General features: G+C 45.5%; 1 protein-coding gene across 4 annotated transcripts in view; it reads right to left on the bottom strand.

The window, feature by feature from the left end:
- The window catches only part of CACNA1B (calcium voltage-gated channel subunit alpha1 B), a 195,677-nt gene that overhangs the window by 151,196 nt on the left and 28,332 nt on the right, over window positions 1-16,149 (bottom strand). For all 4 annotated transcript variants that reach the window (XM_077851631.1, XM_077851627.1, XM_077851628.1 and 1 more), the window contains exons 4-6: window positions 5,139-5,230; window positions 3,780-3,932; window positions 2,328-2,518 (exon numbers count right to left, since the gene is read on the bottom strand). In XM_077851631.1, the coding sequence (XP_077707757.1) occupies window positions 2,328-2,518; window positions 3,780-3,932; window positions 5,139-5,230 (436 nt within the window). The remainder of the gene's footprint in view (window positions 1-2,327; window positions 2,519-3,779; window positions 3,933-5,138; window positions 5,231-16,149) is intronic.

Raw genomic sequence — 16,149 nt, 5'->3', positions numbered from 1 at the left:
AACCCCTCAGCTACAGCTGGTCTGTCCGTGAGAAACACTCACACGTTCTCCCCTGTTCCCAACACCAAGCATGCTCTCCACCTCCCTCTCTTCTGCCCACCACTGCGGGCCCATGGCTCCTGCCCCTAAAGGGCAGGCACTGTCACTTGGCCTCTATACTCAGGGAGCGGGTCTGAAAGGATCATAAAAGCCCCTCTCGCTGGGCTGAGGAAAGAGGCAGGCTCTAACTCTCCAAAGAATCCCCTTCAAAAACCCTGCCTGATTTGCAACAACCCACCCTATTAGTGTGGAGCATGGACCCAGTCAGACCTTGGCCACCTGCTCTGGGCACCAGCCTCAGCTGACTGCAGTCACTGTGGCCTGGTGCCATGCCAAACCCCCAGTGCAAAATCTCATAACACCTGCATGTTTGGCTTCCAGACCTTGCCAGGCCTTAGCTTCACAAGGTTCTCTAACTCATCACTACCTGCTCCTCTTCAGAGCACTTGCCATTATTAGGCCCTTACTGAATGCCTCCTGCTCGCCACTGTACAGGGAGCGGCTTCAGGAGTGTCCAGAGCCTGATGAGTCCCATGAAAATATGTGTCCGATGAATCCTCTGTGGCTCTCTTGACCAGTGTGTGCTGCCCCGGGGTTGAGTTCCTGACCAGCCCCATCCCCCACAGGGCACAGACCCACCAGTCTGAGTCACCTGGGCCAGTGGCCAAGTCCCAGTGAGCACTGAAATCTGTAGAAACCTGTTCTAGCACTCCTTGTTCAGGTGGGGTTGGCAGGGATGTGGCCAGCTCAGAGCTATTTTTAGGGTCTGTCTTTGGGAAACTGCTCTTTGATTGGCTACAGGAAGAGAACAGCCAAGCTCCTCAGAACTACCTTTGTGCCTGTTCTCTTTTCCTCAATTAAACAGAGCCTCATAAGACACAACTCCCATTCCATGGAGGGATCTGGTTCAAGGAACTTCAGGCCAGCTTTTCCTAGCTCCTCCTCTTCTCTGTGCCTCCTCAATGAGCATTCACCAGGTACCTGCTAGATGCCCAGCTCTGAGATCCACCTGGGTCTCTATGAACCCAGGCAGAAGGCATAGGGCAAAGGGTTCCATCCTGTCCCTTTCATCCCGTCCATCATGCCACCAGCTTATACCACCATCATTTCCTCTCTAGGCTCCAGGGGCTTGTAACCCAAACCACACATCAGCATATGAGTGGCAGGATCAATGTAAAGTACCTTGTGCTGCAGGGTCCTCTACCCCCCAATACCTGAACACAGCATACTCCAGCTATCCAGGACACAGCAATCTACCCACTGTACCTCTCCAGCCAAACCTTCCAAGATTCCTAGCTCCTGTGTACCTTCTTTCTCTACCTCCTAAAGTCCCTGAGGGACTCATTTAATTGTGCTTATGCCCTGGCAACTCACAAGGCTCTAGGGGGTAGAAGGCAGCTAGGGGTTTCATCACATAAAAAAAGAGACAGAAATCTGCTCAAGAATTCATGGTAGAGTCCTCCAAGGACAGCTTCACACGGAGGGGAGGTGGGAGTGAGAGGAGTCACCAGGGAAAGGCCTTAGCCCATCTTCTGTTATGGGCACTAACCCAGACTGCCCTGCATACACTGCTGTGACAGGCAGGCACCCTAATGGGCAAGAAGACTGAGAGGAAACAGCACCAGAAGACACAGCAAAAAAGACACAAATGTGCAAGACACATGCTCTGACCTCAGCACCATCAGAGAGGTCTCCCTAAGCATTAGCTCCATGCAGCCCGAAACCCTGCCCTCCTCTGTCTTCATCAGGCAGCCTAGGGACAAGGAGAGGCCAGTAAGCTTCACCACCCCTCAGTCCATCCAGAAAACCCCAGCAGGGATAGCTTAAATAGTAGTTCCCAGCAAGCCGCCACTAGTCTTAAGGCCTTGAGCAGATTAAACAGCCTCTCCATGCCTGTTTCTTCCTTGTACGACGGGCTTCTTGAGATGATTCTATGAGTTAATAGGGATGAGACACTTCACACAGGACCTAACTTGGAGCAAGCTTGCAGCGAGCCTGAGGGATCGTGCTGCAGCCATCTCAACCATCAGCAGTAGCATCCAGTAGCCCTTAGTGTTACTTTCACACAAAGAGCTATCCTGGACACCCTAGAGCCAAGGTCAAGAGTTTGAGTTGACAGTGATAATAGTGGGCCCTTGGAGGAGCCACCTGAAGGAAGGCATTTCATCCTACGGTGGAGGAAGGAGCTAGGGGACAGGCAGAGGCTCTGAGGTCAGAAACCTCACCCCAAATGGGACCCCAGGAGCTCCAGAGCCCATCCACTGTCCCAGGGCCAAGACACAACTCACATTGTAGAGGATGTCAGTCCAGCCCTCCATGGTGATGCACTGGAATACTGTCAAGATGGCAAACAGGATATTGTCAAAGTTGGTGATGCCAAAGTTGGGCCCTGGCCAGTACTCCCGACATTCAGTGTCACCCTCACACAGCCGGGCCGGGGCCTCCTTGCCACAGGGGAAGTCCCCCACTGGATCTGGATCTGTGAAGAGAATGAAGCACAGACCCTGAGCCAAGAAACACCAAGTTCTCGAACCTCTGCTGGGATTCCTGGGCTGTGGAGACCTGATAGAAATCCTCCCTCAACTTCCCACCACCCGTCCTTGCACCAGCTCTCTCCCTGTGCCTACAGCCTACCTTCACCTGAGTTTAGACCAACCCTCCCAGGAACTCCTGGTCAACCTCTCCCTCTTGACTGGAACTTGCCCCTCATCCTTGAACCATGCTCAGGACTTATCACTTGAAAATTTAAAAAAAGAAGCCCTAACACCCAATTCTTCCTGCCACTACCACCTGGTTTCTCCTTTTCCCCACAGCCAAGCCACCACCGAGACTCTCCTCATGCGCGGATCGGCCTGTCTGCCTGGATGCAGCCACTGCAGTCCCTGTTTATCAGGCAGGTTGGCTCAGAGCCCAACCGACACATGGCTGGAGGATGGCTGGGGGCCTGGGTAGGGTCCTCACTACGTTGGCCCCTGCAGCATGGATATGCTTCTACCAGCCTTGAGAAGAGGTTTTTAAAAATCATGAATGATATAAATTTTAGTAAGAGCTTCCTCTACATCGATGGACATGATCATATTGCTCATCAGCCTCACTGCAAAATACACCCAGAACCTGCCCCACTCTGACCACCTGCAGCAAAGCACCTGGTCACAGCCACTGTTCCTCCCAGATCGAGACATCAGCCTCCTGCCCAAGCCCGTCTCTGCCTTGGCCTCTCCAGAGCAGCGAGAAGACTGGGATGATGTCTCTGCTCACGTGGAGCCCCCCACCACCTTCCTGAGTTCTCCAGAATGACACACACAGTTCCCCCCACAGCCATGAATGCCGCATGGTTTCGCCCTATTCTCACTGCTCCTTGCTCCGGCCTCTCACACACTGTTCCTGTAACTGGTGCTCCCTGGCCCAGTGGCCACCCAGCAATCCCCCTCCCTGCACCCTGATGGCTGCCCCACTGTCACCTCGGGAGAGAGTCCTCCCAGGCTGGTTTCTGCGAATTAGGCTCCCAAATTATTCTACTGCAAGTTCCCCTTTTGCTTTTTCCCTAGAAATCAGTACAATGTACAGTCACTGTGCTCATGTCTTTGTCCACGTATCTTTGTTCTCCAGGTCATGCTGTGTGTCCCCCACCAGAACACAAGCTCCACCCCACTCGTCTGGCACCTGTAAGGCCAGACCTAGAGCCGGGCCTATCTCCTGGAGGAATGAGGAGGGGACTAAGGGGTCCTGCCAGGCCTCACCTGTGCTGTTGGAGAAACAGGCCTTGTGGAATTTGCCCATGTAGAACTCAAGGCCAATGATCGCGAACATGAGGATGGCGAAGAAGAGAAGCAGCCCGATCTGCAGGAGTGGAACCATGGCCTTCATGATAGACTTGAGCACCACCTGCAAACCTGGGCCAGAGTAGCCCGAGCAGGGCAGGTCAGAGCCGGTGGGCAGGACAGGGGCTCGGACAGGGGCTCGGTGCTACCACAGCCTGGGCTGGGTAGCACCGGGCATCCCGGGGAAAGGTGCTGAGGGAGGAGCCTGCAATGTAGGGATGGGGCGGGGACTGTGGGGAAGCATGAGTCTTGGGGGAACCACATGTGCTTACACGAGAGTCCTCAGGGTAGGGGAACAAACATAAGTCTTGGAGGGAAATAGACTGAGAGTAGGGGAGGAGCAGAGTGTGGGGCATCTGCTGGAGAGCATGTGCTGATGAGATGTGTGGACCTATGAAGGGCTCTGAGTGGAGCGAGAGCAGAGGATCCTACGGTGGGGAGGCAATGCTGGGAGGAGAAAGCAGAAGATTCTGGAGGCTGAGAGCAGGAGATCCTGGGAGAGAAGTGCAGGAGGTCCTGACAGACCCAACTCCTTAAGGGAAGTGAAGGAGGGGACTGCTCGCAGGAGTGTCTTATCACTGACCCCAAGGCAGGGTGCATCCAGGCCAAAAGAACTCAGCACACAGGGGAAGCTCAGCCCCATAATTCCGTTCCCATCTGGCCCATCTCTTAGATACAGGCCAGAGCTTTTGCCTAGCAGAGTCTTGGGGCAGAACAGGGGCTTCCCTACAGTGGCCTCAGGTACATCCCTGGGTCCCTGCCCACTCAGGGCTCTCAGAAAAACTGATGCCAAGCTTCTCATTGGAGTGGATGAACAGGGGCCAGGGTCACTCCTGCCTCTCAGCCCTGGCCATCCTCCTGCCCAGGCTCGGCTCCTTGGGCAGCTGAATCCAGGAGCCTGTCTTAACCTGGCCTCATTCTCTGTGGCCCTGCCAGGCCTGAGCCAAGATAGGTGGTCCTTTGCAGCCTCTGACTATTTTCTCAGGCATCCTGCCCACTGCCTTGCTCAATCTCTTATCTGTGCATTGACCCCAGAAAAAGAAAGCAGCAAAGAGCTGGAAATAGAGCAGAGAGCATGAGGAGAAACAAAGCTTCCATCTGGGGAAGCCAAGTCAGGGCAAAACAACAGGATCACTGTCTGGGCTTTCACAGGGAATTCCAGGCTCCTCACACCTGGTTCCTAAAGGGCCCTCTGGTTAGGGCTTAACAGTGGCCATAGCTGTGGTGGGCTTGGGGGAGATGGTTAGACTTGGGCCTGGTTGCTTTTGCCAGACTCACTTGGAATCCCAGACACCAGCTTCAGGGGCCTGAGCACGCGCACAGCCCGCAGGGTCCGCAGGTCAAAGTCAGTGCCAGCCGTGGCCAGGATCCTGGCAGGAAAAGAAAAGGAGGAAAATAAGGGATTCCATACTCAGGTCAGAGGCGAACACATGCCCCATCACCCACATCCCCACCGTCCAAACACAGGACTAGCACAGGGTGTGGGGCCTGCCAGGCAGGGAGAAGCAAGGAGTAAATTCAGATGTCCCCACAGCGTGACCCCCCAGCTCAAAGGAATCACCCTGAGAGGACACTTGGTCTCTGGTACCTGGCCTGGCCTTTAATCCACCCTCCAACTAAATCTAAGCCAGAACCAGGTCCCCAAACCAACCCCCACTGCACTGCAAGCAGCCTCACAAGGTGAGGAGGAGTAGAAACAGGGATAAAATAAGGCTGATTTTCCAGAGCAGGTGCCACACATGGCCTTCTTCACCTTCTCTTAGGAGAATGGCAGAGTGGGGCCGGAAAGGTGAAAGAAAGGGTTCAGGGGTCTCAGGAAAGCCATCACAATCAGTTCCATTAGCAGAAAAACATATTCCAATGTCTCCCATTTCAAAAACAAAACAGGGATCCCTGGGTGGCGCAGCGGTTTAGTGCCTGCCTTTGGCCCAGGGCGCGATCCTGGAGACCCGGGATCGAATCCCAAGTCGGGCTCCCGGTGCATGGAGCCTGCTTCTCCCTCTGCCTATGTCTCTGCCTCTCTCTCTCTCTCTGTGACTATCATAAATAAATAAAAATTAAAACAAAACAAAACATCTGACATCCACCTGTCAGCAGGGCACATTTCTCTGCTCCCTTCACACCAGAGCTCAAATCAGATGGTCGGTCCTGGGTCTCCCCACCATCACAGGCCTCCATTAGCGGTCCCCATCAAGCTCTCACCTGTACCGTCCCACTGAAATGCTGTTTGAGACTCTGTCTTGCCACCCCAACAGCAATATCTCCCTCTCTAAACAGTTTCTTTTCTGCCCTTTGGTCAACTCTCTCATTTCCCCTGAGCCCCCCAGGAGTCCCTCCAGGTCCTTACTGCCTCCGTTGCCTCGTCCACCAGACTCAAGACATGGATGCCCCTGGGCTCACTCCCAAATGGACCTACGCCATAGCCCTGAATACCACAGCATGCTCATCACTCATAATCACACATCTTTAACTCAAATCTGGAACTGAGGACTCATACATCCAACCGCCTTTTTAACATTTCCACTTGGATACCAAAAAAGTATATCAAGCATTATATAATTAAAGAACTATTTTTTAAACGTTAATGTTTAAAAGTGTTGAAATGTACTTCTTTAAAAAGTCCAGAGCTGTCACATTGTGGTGACTAAGAACTTTGATTCTTACCCCTGACCTTGCTTCGTCCCTGATACCCACTCAGTGAGCACTACTCCTCAATTGTTATTTCAGTCACAACCACAGTTTCAACCTCAAGCCCTCTCTCCCCATCACTCAACATCTAATGCACCAATAATCCTGGTGGCTCTGCTTTTAGAATGCATCCTGGACTCTTGCTGAAGAAGGCCTTGTGCCCCCCTGCTTAAGATACCTGGCAGTGAGAATAGAATTTGAGATGGAGCTGCAGTCAAAATAAGATGAAACTCTCCATGGAAAGGAAGAGAAAGGCAACAAGAAAATACCTATTTAAACCAAAAATCCAGAGCACATGAGGAAACCCAAAGCCATTTCAACTATTGAAATGGACTATTGGAAGATTAATTTTGTTCTGATGAAATCAGCAAAGTATGAAACAAACAAAGCCAGAAACAGGTAGGTATTTTAAAGACTAGCTAAAAGTTTTGTCAATAAGCAAATAGTTATTGAAATAATATCAATAATAATAGTAACAGTAATAAATTACATTCTGGGTTGGAGACACAGTTTGCGAGCATTAATGGTTTAGAAAACAGTACAGAGGCTAGTACTGAGGAACTCACCCACAGACATCAAAAAGCCAAGGAAGGAAGGAACATGAGAGAGATATTGAGCAATATGGAGATTAGATCACATGCCCAGCACACACCCAGTATGAGCTGTGGAAGAGAATGGGGGAGATGGTGAAGAAGCAACATTTGAAGAGGTAGCAGCTAAGAAATTCCCAGAATGAAAAATGACTTCTTGGGACACCTGGGTGACTCAGTTGGTTAAGCTACTGCCTTTGGCTTGGGTCATAATCCCAGAGTCCTGGGGTCAAGCCCAGAGTTGGGCTCCCTGCTCAGCAGGGAGTCTGCCTCTCCCTCTGCTCCTTACCCTACTTGCACGCTGGCTTGCTCTCGCTCTCTCTCCCTCTCTCTCAATCTTTAAAAACCTTTAAAAAATAAAATAAAACAAAAATGACTTCTCAAATTCAAAGTGCACTATAAGTACAAATCAGATAAAGAAAATATTTCCAACTAGAAACAGGAAGGAACTGCAGAACACCAAGCATAAAAAGACAGCCTTAGATGATACCAGAAAGAAAAAGGAAAGACAAAGTATCTAGAGAAAATGGATAACTAAAAAGAAAAAACAACTTAACTTTGGAAGAAAAATATGCTAGAAGACAAATTATACCTTCAAAGAGCAGCAGAAAGTAATGGTCATCTTAGAACTTTATATCCAGCTAAACTGTCAATGAAGAGTGAGTTTAAAATAAACATTTTCAGATATAAAAGAAGTCATCATCCCAAATTCCAGCCTAGTCAAAGATTCTAGCAAAGCTCCTATCAGAATCTGAAGGACTGGGACACCCAGGTGGCTCAGCAGTTGAGCATCAGCCTTCAGCTCAGGTCGTGATCTCAGGGTCCTGGGATTGAGTCCTGCACTGGGCTTCCTGCAAGGAGCCTGCTTCTCCCTCTGCCTGTGTCTCTGCCTCTCTCTATATATATATGTCTCTTGTGAAGAAATAAATAAAATATTAAAAAAATAATCTGAAGGACTGAATACCAAAATTCAGTAAAGCTACATAAGATCAAAACAAAATTAACAGCCTTGTGGCACCTGAGTGGCTCAGTTGGGTAAGCATCTGACTCTTGGTTTTGTCTCAGGTCATGATCTCAGGGTCGTGAGAGTCCACACTGGGCATGGACCCTGCTTAAGATTCTTTCTCCCTCTGCCCATCCTGCCACTCCCATGTGTGTACTCTCACTCTCTCTCTCTAATAGATAAGTCTTTTTAAAATTAGCAGCCTTGATCTATTATATAGTTCTAATCTTCTATATCTTTCCCATATTACCTATCAGAATCCGCTCCTAACAAATAGAGAACATAGCCTTTTCTGAGTACACAGGAATATCTTTGAAAATTGCACATGTCTGGGGCAGCTGGGTGGTGCAGTCACCTGGGAATCTGACTCTTGGTTTCGGCTCAGGTCTCATCTCAGAGTCATGAGATGGAGCCCCATGTTGGGCTCTTCACTCAGTGCGGAGCCTGCTTTAGTTTCTCTCCCCCCTCCTTCTGCCCCTCCTCACTTTGAATAAATAAATAAATATTTTAAAAAGAGAGAAAATTGTCCATACCCTACATCACAAAAGGAAAGCTTCAGCAAATTTCAAAGAATTAGTTACATCATCACACTTCCGCTGTTCAATAAATGTAATTAAATGAGAACACAACTATAAAAACACACTGTAAGAAAATTCATATGTATAGAAACCCTCAAAATGCTAAATAACTCATTAACTAAGGAAGTAAAAAGAGAAATTACCAAAAATTTCGACTCCATCAATAACAAAAATACTACGTATTATGATGTGTGGGGGCCAGTTAAAGTGATGTTTAAGAGGAAATTTATAAACTAAAATGTTTTGCTTTTTTAAAGATTAAAAATAAGTAAACCAAGCACAGATATGTCTCAAGAATCTTAAAAAAGAACAGCAGAGTAAATTTACAGAAAAGAGAAAAATGGAAATAATAAAGGTAAGTATAGACATGGTTCAATCAGGAAATAGAAAAATAATAGAAAGCCGAATTTGAAAGTTGAATGAACTTGAACTGAATAAAATGAACAAGGTTCTGGCAGGAATCATCAAGAAAAAGAGAATGTGCACATATCTGTACACCTGTATGCAGATACACACATATACAAACACATGCATGTGTGTGTATGCTCAGACTTGTGCACACATGCACACATATGTATATATATGTATGGTGATGTGTTTACATACAGGGAATGCAACCGCAGACAGGAGAGATTTTTAGAATTACAAAAGAATGTTATTAACTATTTTATGCCAACATTAAAATAAAATTCTGATAAAATGGATATATCCCCCCAAATGCTAATTATCAAAAGTCACTGAAGAAGTAGAAAACCTGAATAAACCAAGAGTGATTATATTAGTTTTCTATTGCTGTGTAAAGACTTGCCACAAATTTAGTGACTTGAAAAGGCACCCATTAGCTCCCAGCTCCATAGGTCAAAGCCTGGGCATGCCGTGACTAGGTTCTCTGGGGTCTCATGAGGCTGAGATCAAGGTGGAAGCAGCCACATTGTCACCCAGAGGCTAACCCAGGGCAAACCCTGCTTCCTGGCTCCTTCACATCCTTTGCAGTAGAACTGGAGGCCCACTGGCCTGCTGTCAGCAGGGGGCTTCTCTTGGCTCCTGGCAGCCATGCTCAGGTCCTTGCCAGCTGGCCTCAGCAGTCCCTCTCACACCTCTGAACTCTCTGACTTTACAAAGGGCTCAGTCTCTTTAAAAAGATTAACTTAATTAGGTTGGACCTTTTCAGTTAACTCAGTCAACTGTTTGGTAAACTAACAATGGCAGTGATATCCTATCATATCCATGCTCCTTCCCACACTCAAGGGGAGAAGACCACAGGCAGGGATGGAAACCTTAGAGGCTGTCTCAGAATTCTGACTAACAAAACTATTTATAAAAATGAATTTGGATGCAGGTTTCCTCCAGCAAAACATCGGACCCAGTCAATTTTACAAACAAGTTCTATGAGCATCCAAAGAACAGATAATTTCTATGTTATACAAACTGTTTCAGAGAATAAAAATACAAGAAAATCTCAAATTCATTTTATGATGCTAGTATATTCTTGATATCAAAACAAGAAAAGGACAAGAGAATTTTATACACATCTTAATTATGAACATAAATCTTAAATTACTAATTAGAATGAAATTCCAAAGTACATACTTAATGACCAATGAGTTGTCTTAGGAGCATAAAGAATAGGCCAATAGTAGAATAACTATTAATGCAATCCACCACATTAAAAATCAAAACAGAAACCATGTCATCATGTCAAAAATTTCAGAAAAATTATTCAATGAAATTTCAATATCATTAAATAAGAATTAGGGATAGAAAGAAAAATCCCTTAAACTGACAATATGTGTTTGGAGCAACTTCTTTAAATTCAAGAATAATACAAGTAGGGTAGCCCGAGTGGCTCAGCGGTTTAGCGCTGCCTTTGGCCCAGGGTGTGATCCTGGAGACCCAGGATCGAGTCCCACATCAGGCTCCCTGCATGGAGCCTGCTTCTCCCTCTGCCTGTGTCTGTCTCTCATTCTCTCTGTGTCTCTCATGAATAAATAAATAAAATCTTTTAAAAAAGAATAATACAAGTATACTATTTATATCATATGGAGGTCCTAGCCAAGGCAATAAAAAAAGAAAAAGAAATAAAATATATAAAGATTAGAAAGGAGAAAACAAACTGTCATATTCAAAGGCAATGTGATTTCTACACAGGAAACCCAAAAGCATATATGAAAAACTATAAGAGTTTTACAATATATAAGTATATAGAATTATACATAATTATAGCAAGGCTATAGAATATATAAGTATACAAAAAAGATTATTTTCATTTACAATTAGAAAATATAACTTTTAAAAACTATCATTCCGGGCAGCCCGAGTAGCTCAGCGGTTTAGCGCCGCCTTCAACCCAGGGCATGATCCTGGAGACCAGGGATCAAGTCCCATATCAGCCTCCCTGCATGGAGCCTGCTTCTCCCTCTGCCTGTGTCTCTGCCTCTCTCTCTCTCTCTCTCTCTGTGTGTGTGTCTCATGAATAAATAAATAGATTTTTTTAAAATAAAAAATAAAAAATAAAAATAAATAAAAACTATCATTCCAATGGGTATGGAACGTCTTTCTGGAGTGATGAAAATGATCCGGAATTAGACAGTGATCATGGCCGCACAGTCTGACTAGACTGAAAACCACTGAATGCATGATACACTCTAGAAGGGTGAGTTTCATAGTGTGTGAATTATATCTCAATAAAGCTGTTATAAAAATATTGTTCATAAAAGCAACAAAATCAAGAGTATCTAGGGATAAACTCAATAAAATAAGTGCAATACCTTAATAATAAAAGTCACAAAACATCTTGAAGAACAAAGGGATAATTAAAATGAACCGTATTAACAGATGATACAATTCAATACCATTAGATATCTCTTTTCCCCAAATTAATCTACAACTTCAATGCAACTGCAATGAAAATCCCAACAGATCTCATATGTAGAAAACTCTAAATTTATAGAAAATCCACTAAAAATTACCAGAACGAATGAATTCAGCAAAGCTTCAGGACAGAAAGTCAAAACAAGAATTAAGTTGTATATTTATACACTTGCAATGAACAAACAAAAAAGAAAAATTTTTTTATCCATTTGTAGTAGCATCAAGAAAGAATTAAATAGGGATTCCTGGGTGGCTAAGCAGTTAAGCATCTGCCTTTGGCTCAGGGCATGATCCCAGAGTCCCAGGATCGAGTTCTGCATCAGGCTCCCTGCATGGAGCCTGCTCCTCCCTCTGCCTTTGTCTCTGCCTGTGTCTCTGTGTCTCTCATGAATAAATAAATAAAATCTTTTTAAAAAAGAACGAAATAGGATTAAAATTAACTAAGGAGGTGAAAGATTTGTACACTGAAAACTATAAAACATTGCTAAAGGAAATTAAAGAACACTAAACAAACTGAAAGACACCCCATGTCCATGAATTGGAAACCTTAATATTGTTAAATGTCCACGCTACCCAAAGCAAACTACAGATTCAATGCAATCCCTATCAAAACTCCAATGACATTTTTTGCAGAAATAGAAAAATTCAACCTAAAATTGATATGGACTTTCAAGGAACCCTAAATAGCCAAAATAATCTTGAAAAAGAACAAAATTGGAAGACTCACATTTCCTGATTTCAAAACTTACTACAAAGCTACAGTAATCAAAACATGGTACTGGCATAAGGATAGATATATAGACCAACAGAATAAATAATAACCCAGAAACAAATCATCACATATATAGTCAATTGATTTTCAATAAAAGTGCCTACACCATTCAATGGGGAGAAGAAAATCTTTTTACCAAATTGTGCTAGGAAAGCTGAAAATTCACATGAAAAAAAATAAGTTGGACCCTTATCGAATATACATAAAGTTAACTCAAAATGGATCTTTGCTTATCTAGATATAAGACCTTAAACTATAAAACTCTTAGGAAAAAAAATAGGAGAAAATCTTCATGGCACTGGATTTGGCAATGATTTCTCGGATATGACACCAAAAGCATAGGCAATAAAAGAAAACACACGTAAATTGAACTTTGATGCACAAAAGTTTTAAATTTTTAAATTTAAGGGCACAATCAAAAGAGTGAAAAGACAACCTACAGAATGGGAGAAAATATTCACAAACATTTCTGTAATAAGGGATTAATACCCAGAATACACAAAGAACTCCTACAACTCAACAACAACAAAGACCCAATTTAAAAATAGGCAAATGACCAGAATGGATATTTCTCAAAAAAAATTAAATTAAAAAATATACACAAATGGCCAACAAGCATATGAAAAGATGCTCAATCAACATCACTAATCACTGGGGAAGTGCAAATCCAAACTACACCACCTCATACCCATTAGGATAGCTACTATTAAAAAAAAAAAAAAGAAAATAAGTGTTTATGTGTTGGTGAGGACATGGAGAACTGGAAGCCTGTGCGCTGTGGATGGGAACGCAGCATGGTGCAGCCGCTGTAGAGAACCGCAGAGCAGTTCTTCAAAAAGCTGAACATAGGGGCACCTGGGCGGCTCAGTGGTTGAGCGCCTGCCTTCGGCTCAGGTCATGATCCTGGGGTCCTGGGATCAAATCCCACATCGGGCTCCTTGCAGGAAGCCTGTTTCTCCCTCTGCCTATGTCTCTGCCTCTTTTTCTGTGTGTCTCATGAATAAATAAATAAAATCTTAAAAAAAAAAAAAAGCTGAACATAGGATTACCACGCAATCCAGCAATTCTACCTCTAGGTATATACACAAAAGAATTGAAAACAGGGTCTCGGAGAGATATTTGTTCAGCCAGGGTCATAGTTAGCAGCATTGCTCACAATACTAAAAGTGGGAAGGAACCCACATATCCGTTACTGGATGAACAGAGAAGGAAATTATGGTATTTACATACAGTGGAGTATTAGCCTTAAAAAGGAAGGAAATTCTAACACAGATGCAACACGGATGAACCTTGAGGACACAATGCTGATTAAAATAAGCCCATCACACACAAAAAAACAAAAACACAAATACTGCTTGATTCCACTCGTATGAGGTACCCAGAGCTGCTAAAATCACAGGGCTCAAGATTAGAATGGGCAGCTGCCAGGGTCTAAGTGGAGGGTCGGGGAGCTAGGGTTTCACGGGGACAGAGTCTCAGATTTGCAAGGTGAGCAGAGTCCTGGGGACAGATGGCAGTGGTGGCCGCACGACACAGTACACTGAGCACCACTGAGCGTGCGCTGAGCAGTGACTAAGATGGCAAAGTCCACATTCTTTATGTTTTTCCACAATTTTAAAAATTAGAAAATAAAAAGAGGCCTAATTGCAGAAAGCAATCTAAAACTCTGAAACAAACGAGGAAAGAGTTCAATGACTGTGAGGTAGAGAGGGTTTCTAAAGACCAAACCATAAAGATCCCAGACCATATAGATCCCAAACCATAAAGTAATGGGTTGATAAATTTGACTCCAATAACATTTAAATTATAACATGAAAGAGACTATGGAGAAAATGCATGTAACTGACATAGAATTTGTCTCCAAAATCTAGAAAGTATGTATGAATTCCTATTAAAAATACAAATAACCTGTCAGAAAAGTAAACAAACTGCAAAAGAGACAAGAAGATGCTCAAAACCACTGGCAATCAGGGAAATTCAAATTACAGGACATGTCATTTTATCCCCTCACTTTAGCCAGATCACAGCCCAGTGATGTTGCTGGACAGCCCTGCAGGCAGAAGAGGGAATTGTAAAATCCTTTTAGAGAGCATATGGCTACTTTCAGAAAACTTTAAAATGAGCATGCTGTGACTCAGAAAACCACTTCTAACCACACACTAGACACGTGGCACCAACACTCTCAGACACACATACAGACCCATTCACAGCAGCTCCCTGTTCGTAACAGTGAGACGCAAGAAAACCCGCTGCTCTGCACATGCCTGCAAGCGACGTAATGCTACTCCACCTAAGATGGGCAGGGGCCTGTAACACCGGGCACACCTATGCATATTAACACAGAAAATGTCTAAAACAGTGTCAAGGGGCGCAAACACAAGTCAAGAAATGATGACATCCCTGTGTGTATACGTCCACTCACACACCTAGAGGCACTCGAGCAATGCTGCACATCGCTTGTGGGTACAGATGCACGTGGTAGGAGTGTGAGTACTGACGTGCACACCGGCGCCAAAACCACATGTCAGGCCAGTTGCTAATGCCAGAAGGTGAGGGAGAAGGAAAGTGGTGGAGGGGGTGGGCACATGCAGGACAGCTCAGCAACTGGTCACTGGTCCGAGAGAAATCCCCAGACCTGTAGGGAGCCTGTGCCCAACCGGCATGCGCCCAGCAGAGCTCACCAAGCAAGGACACCACACGCCTAGTTGCCAATTCGCACCGGCAAAGCCCCAACGCTGAGAAGAGACCAACACACAGGAGGGAACATCGCCCTTCACCCAAGGCTTCCAAGCATCAGGGCTCAGGGGAGCACAGACGGACCCTGGTGCGTCAGTCCGAGGACCTCCGAGGCAGTGCCGGGCAGCGGGGACGGCCGCCACACGGAAGCAGGCACGGCGATGGCCAGGTTGGCGCAGTCGAGGCCCAGGGAAACAGCTGCTGCTTTTGGACGGAGGTTCCAAGGGTGTTTAGACCCAGAGAGAATGTATCCACAATCTTAAAAGCCATCAACACACATCTACCCACAAAAAAATGACAGCTGACCGGCAGTCATGGGTGCTCTGAGCACCCAGCGCAGGGTAGAGAGAGAGGCACCTGCCCAGGCCTCTGGGGCTCAGCCTCAGCCCAGGAGGCACCCCAAAGCCAATGGGAAGGGAGCCTCCCCCTCATTCATTCGAAAATGGTTTCCTCGCCGGGACACCTGCACCCCGATGTTTCTAGCAGCAATGTCCACAATAGCCAAACTGTGGAAGGAGCCTCGGTGTCCATCGAAAGGTGAATGGATAAAGAAGCTGTGGTTTATGTATACAATGGAATATTCCTCAGCCATTAGAAACGACAATTACCCACCATTTGCTTCTACGTGGATGGAACTGGAGGGTATTATGCTGAGTGAAGTAAGTCAGTCGGAGAAGGACAAACATTGTATGTTCTCATTCATTTGGGGAATATAAATAATAGTGAAAGGGAATATAAGGGAAGGGAGAAGAAATGTGTGGGAAATATCAGAAAGGGAGACAGAACATAAAGACTCCTAACTCTGGGAAACGAACTAGGGGTGGTGGAAGGGGAGGAGGGCGGGGGGTGGGGGTGAATGGGTGACGGGCACTGAGGGGGGCACTCGATGGAATGAGCACTGGGTGTTATTCTGTATGTTGGCAAATTGAACACTAATAAAAAATAAATTTATTATAAAAAAAAGAAAATGGTTTCCTCAGGGGATGAACATATTTAATCCCTGGGAAGACGTACAACTAAACATGGAAATGTCTACAAAAGTCAAACTTTC

The sequence above is a fragment of the Canis aureus genome, chromosome 16 (assembly GCF_053574225.1).
Source record: "Canis aureus isolate CA01 chromosome 16, VMU_Caureus_v.1.0, whole genome shotgun sequence".
In the NCBI taxonomy this organism is placed as follows: domain Eukaryota; kingdom Metazoa; phylum Chordata; class Mammalia; order Carnivora; family Canidae; genus Canis; species Canis aureus.
The sequence above is the reverse complement of the archived record's forward strand: the minus strand, read 5'-3'. Positions and strand labels throughout refer to the sequence as shown.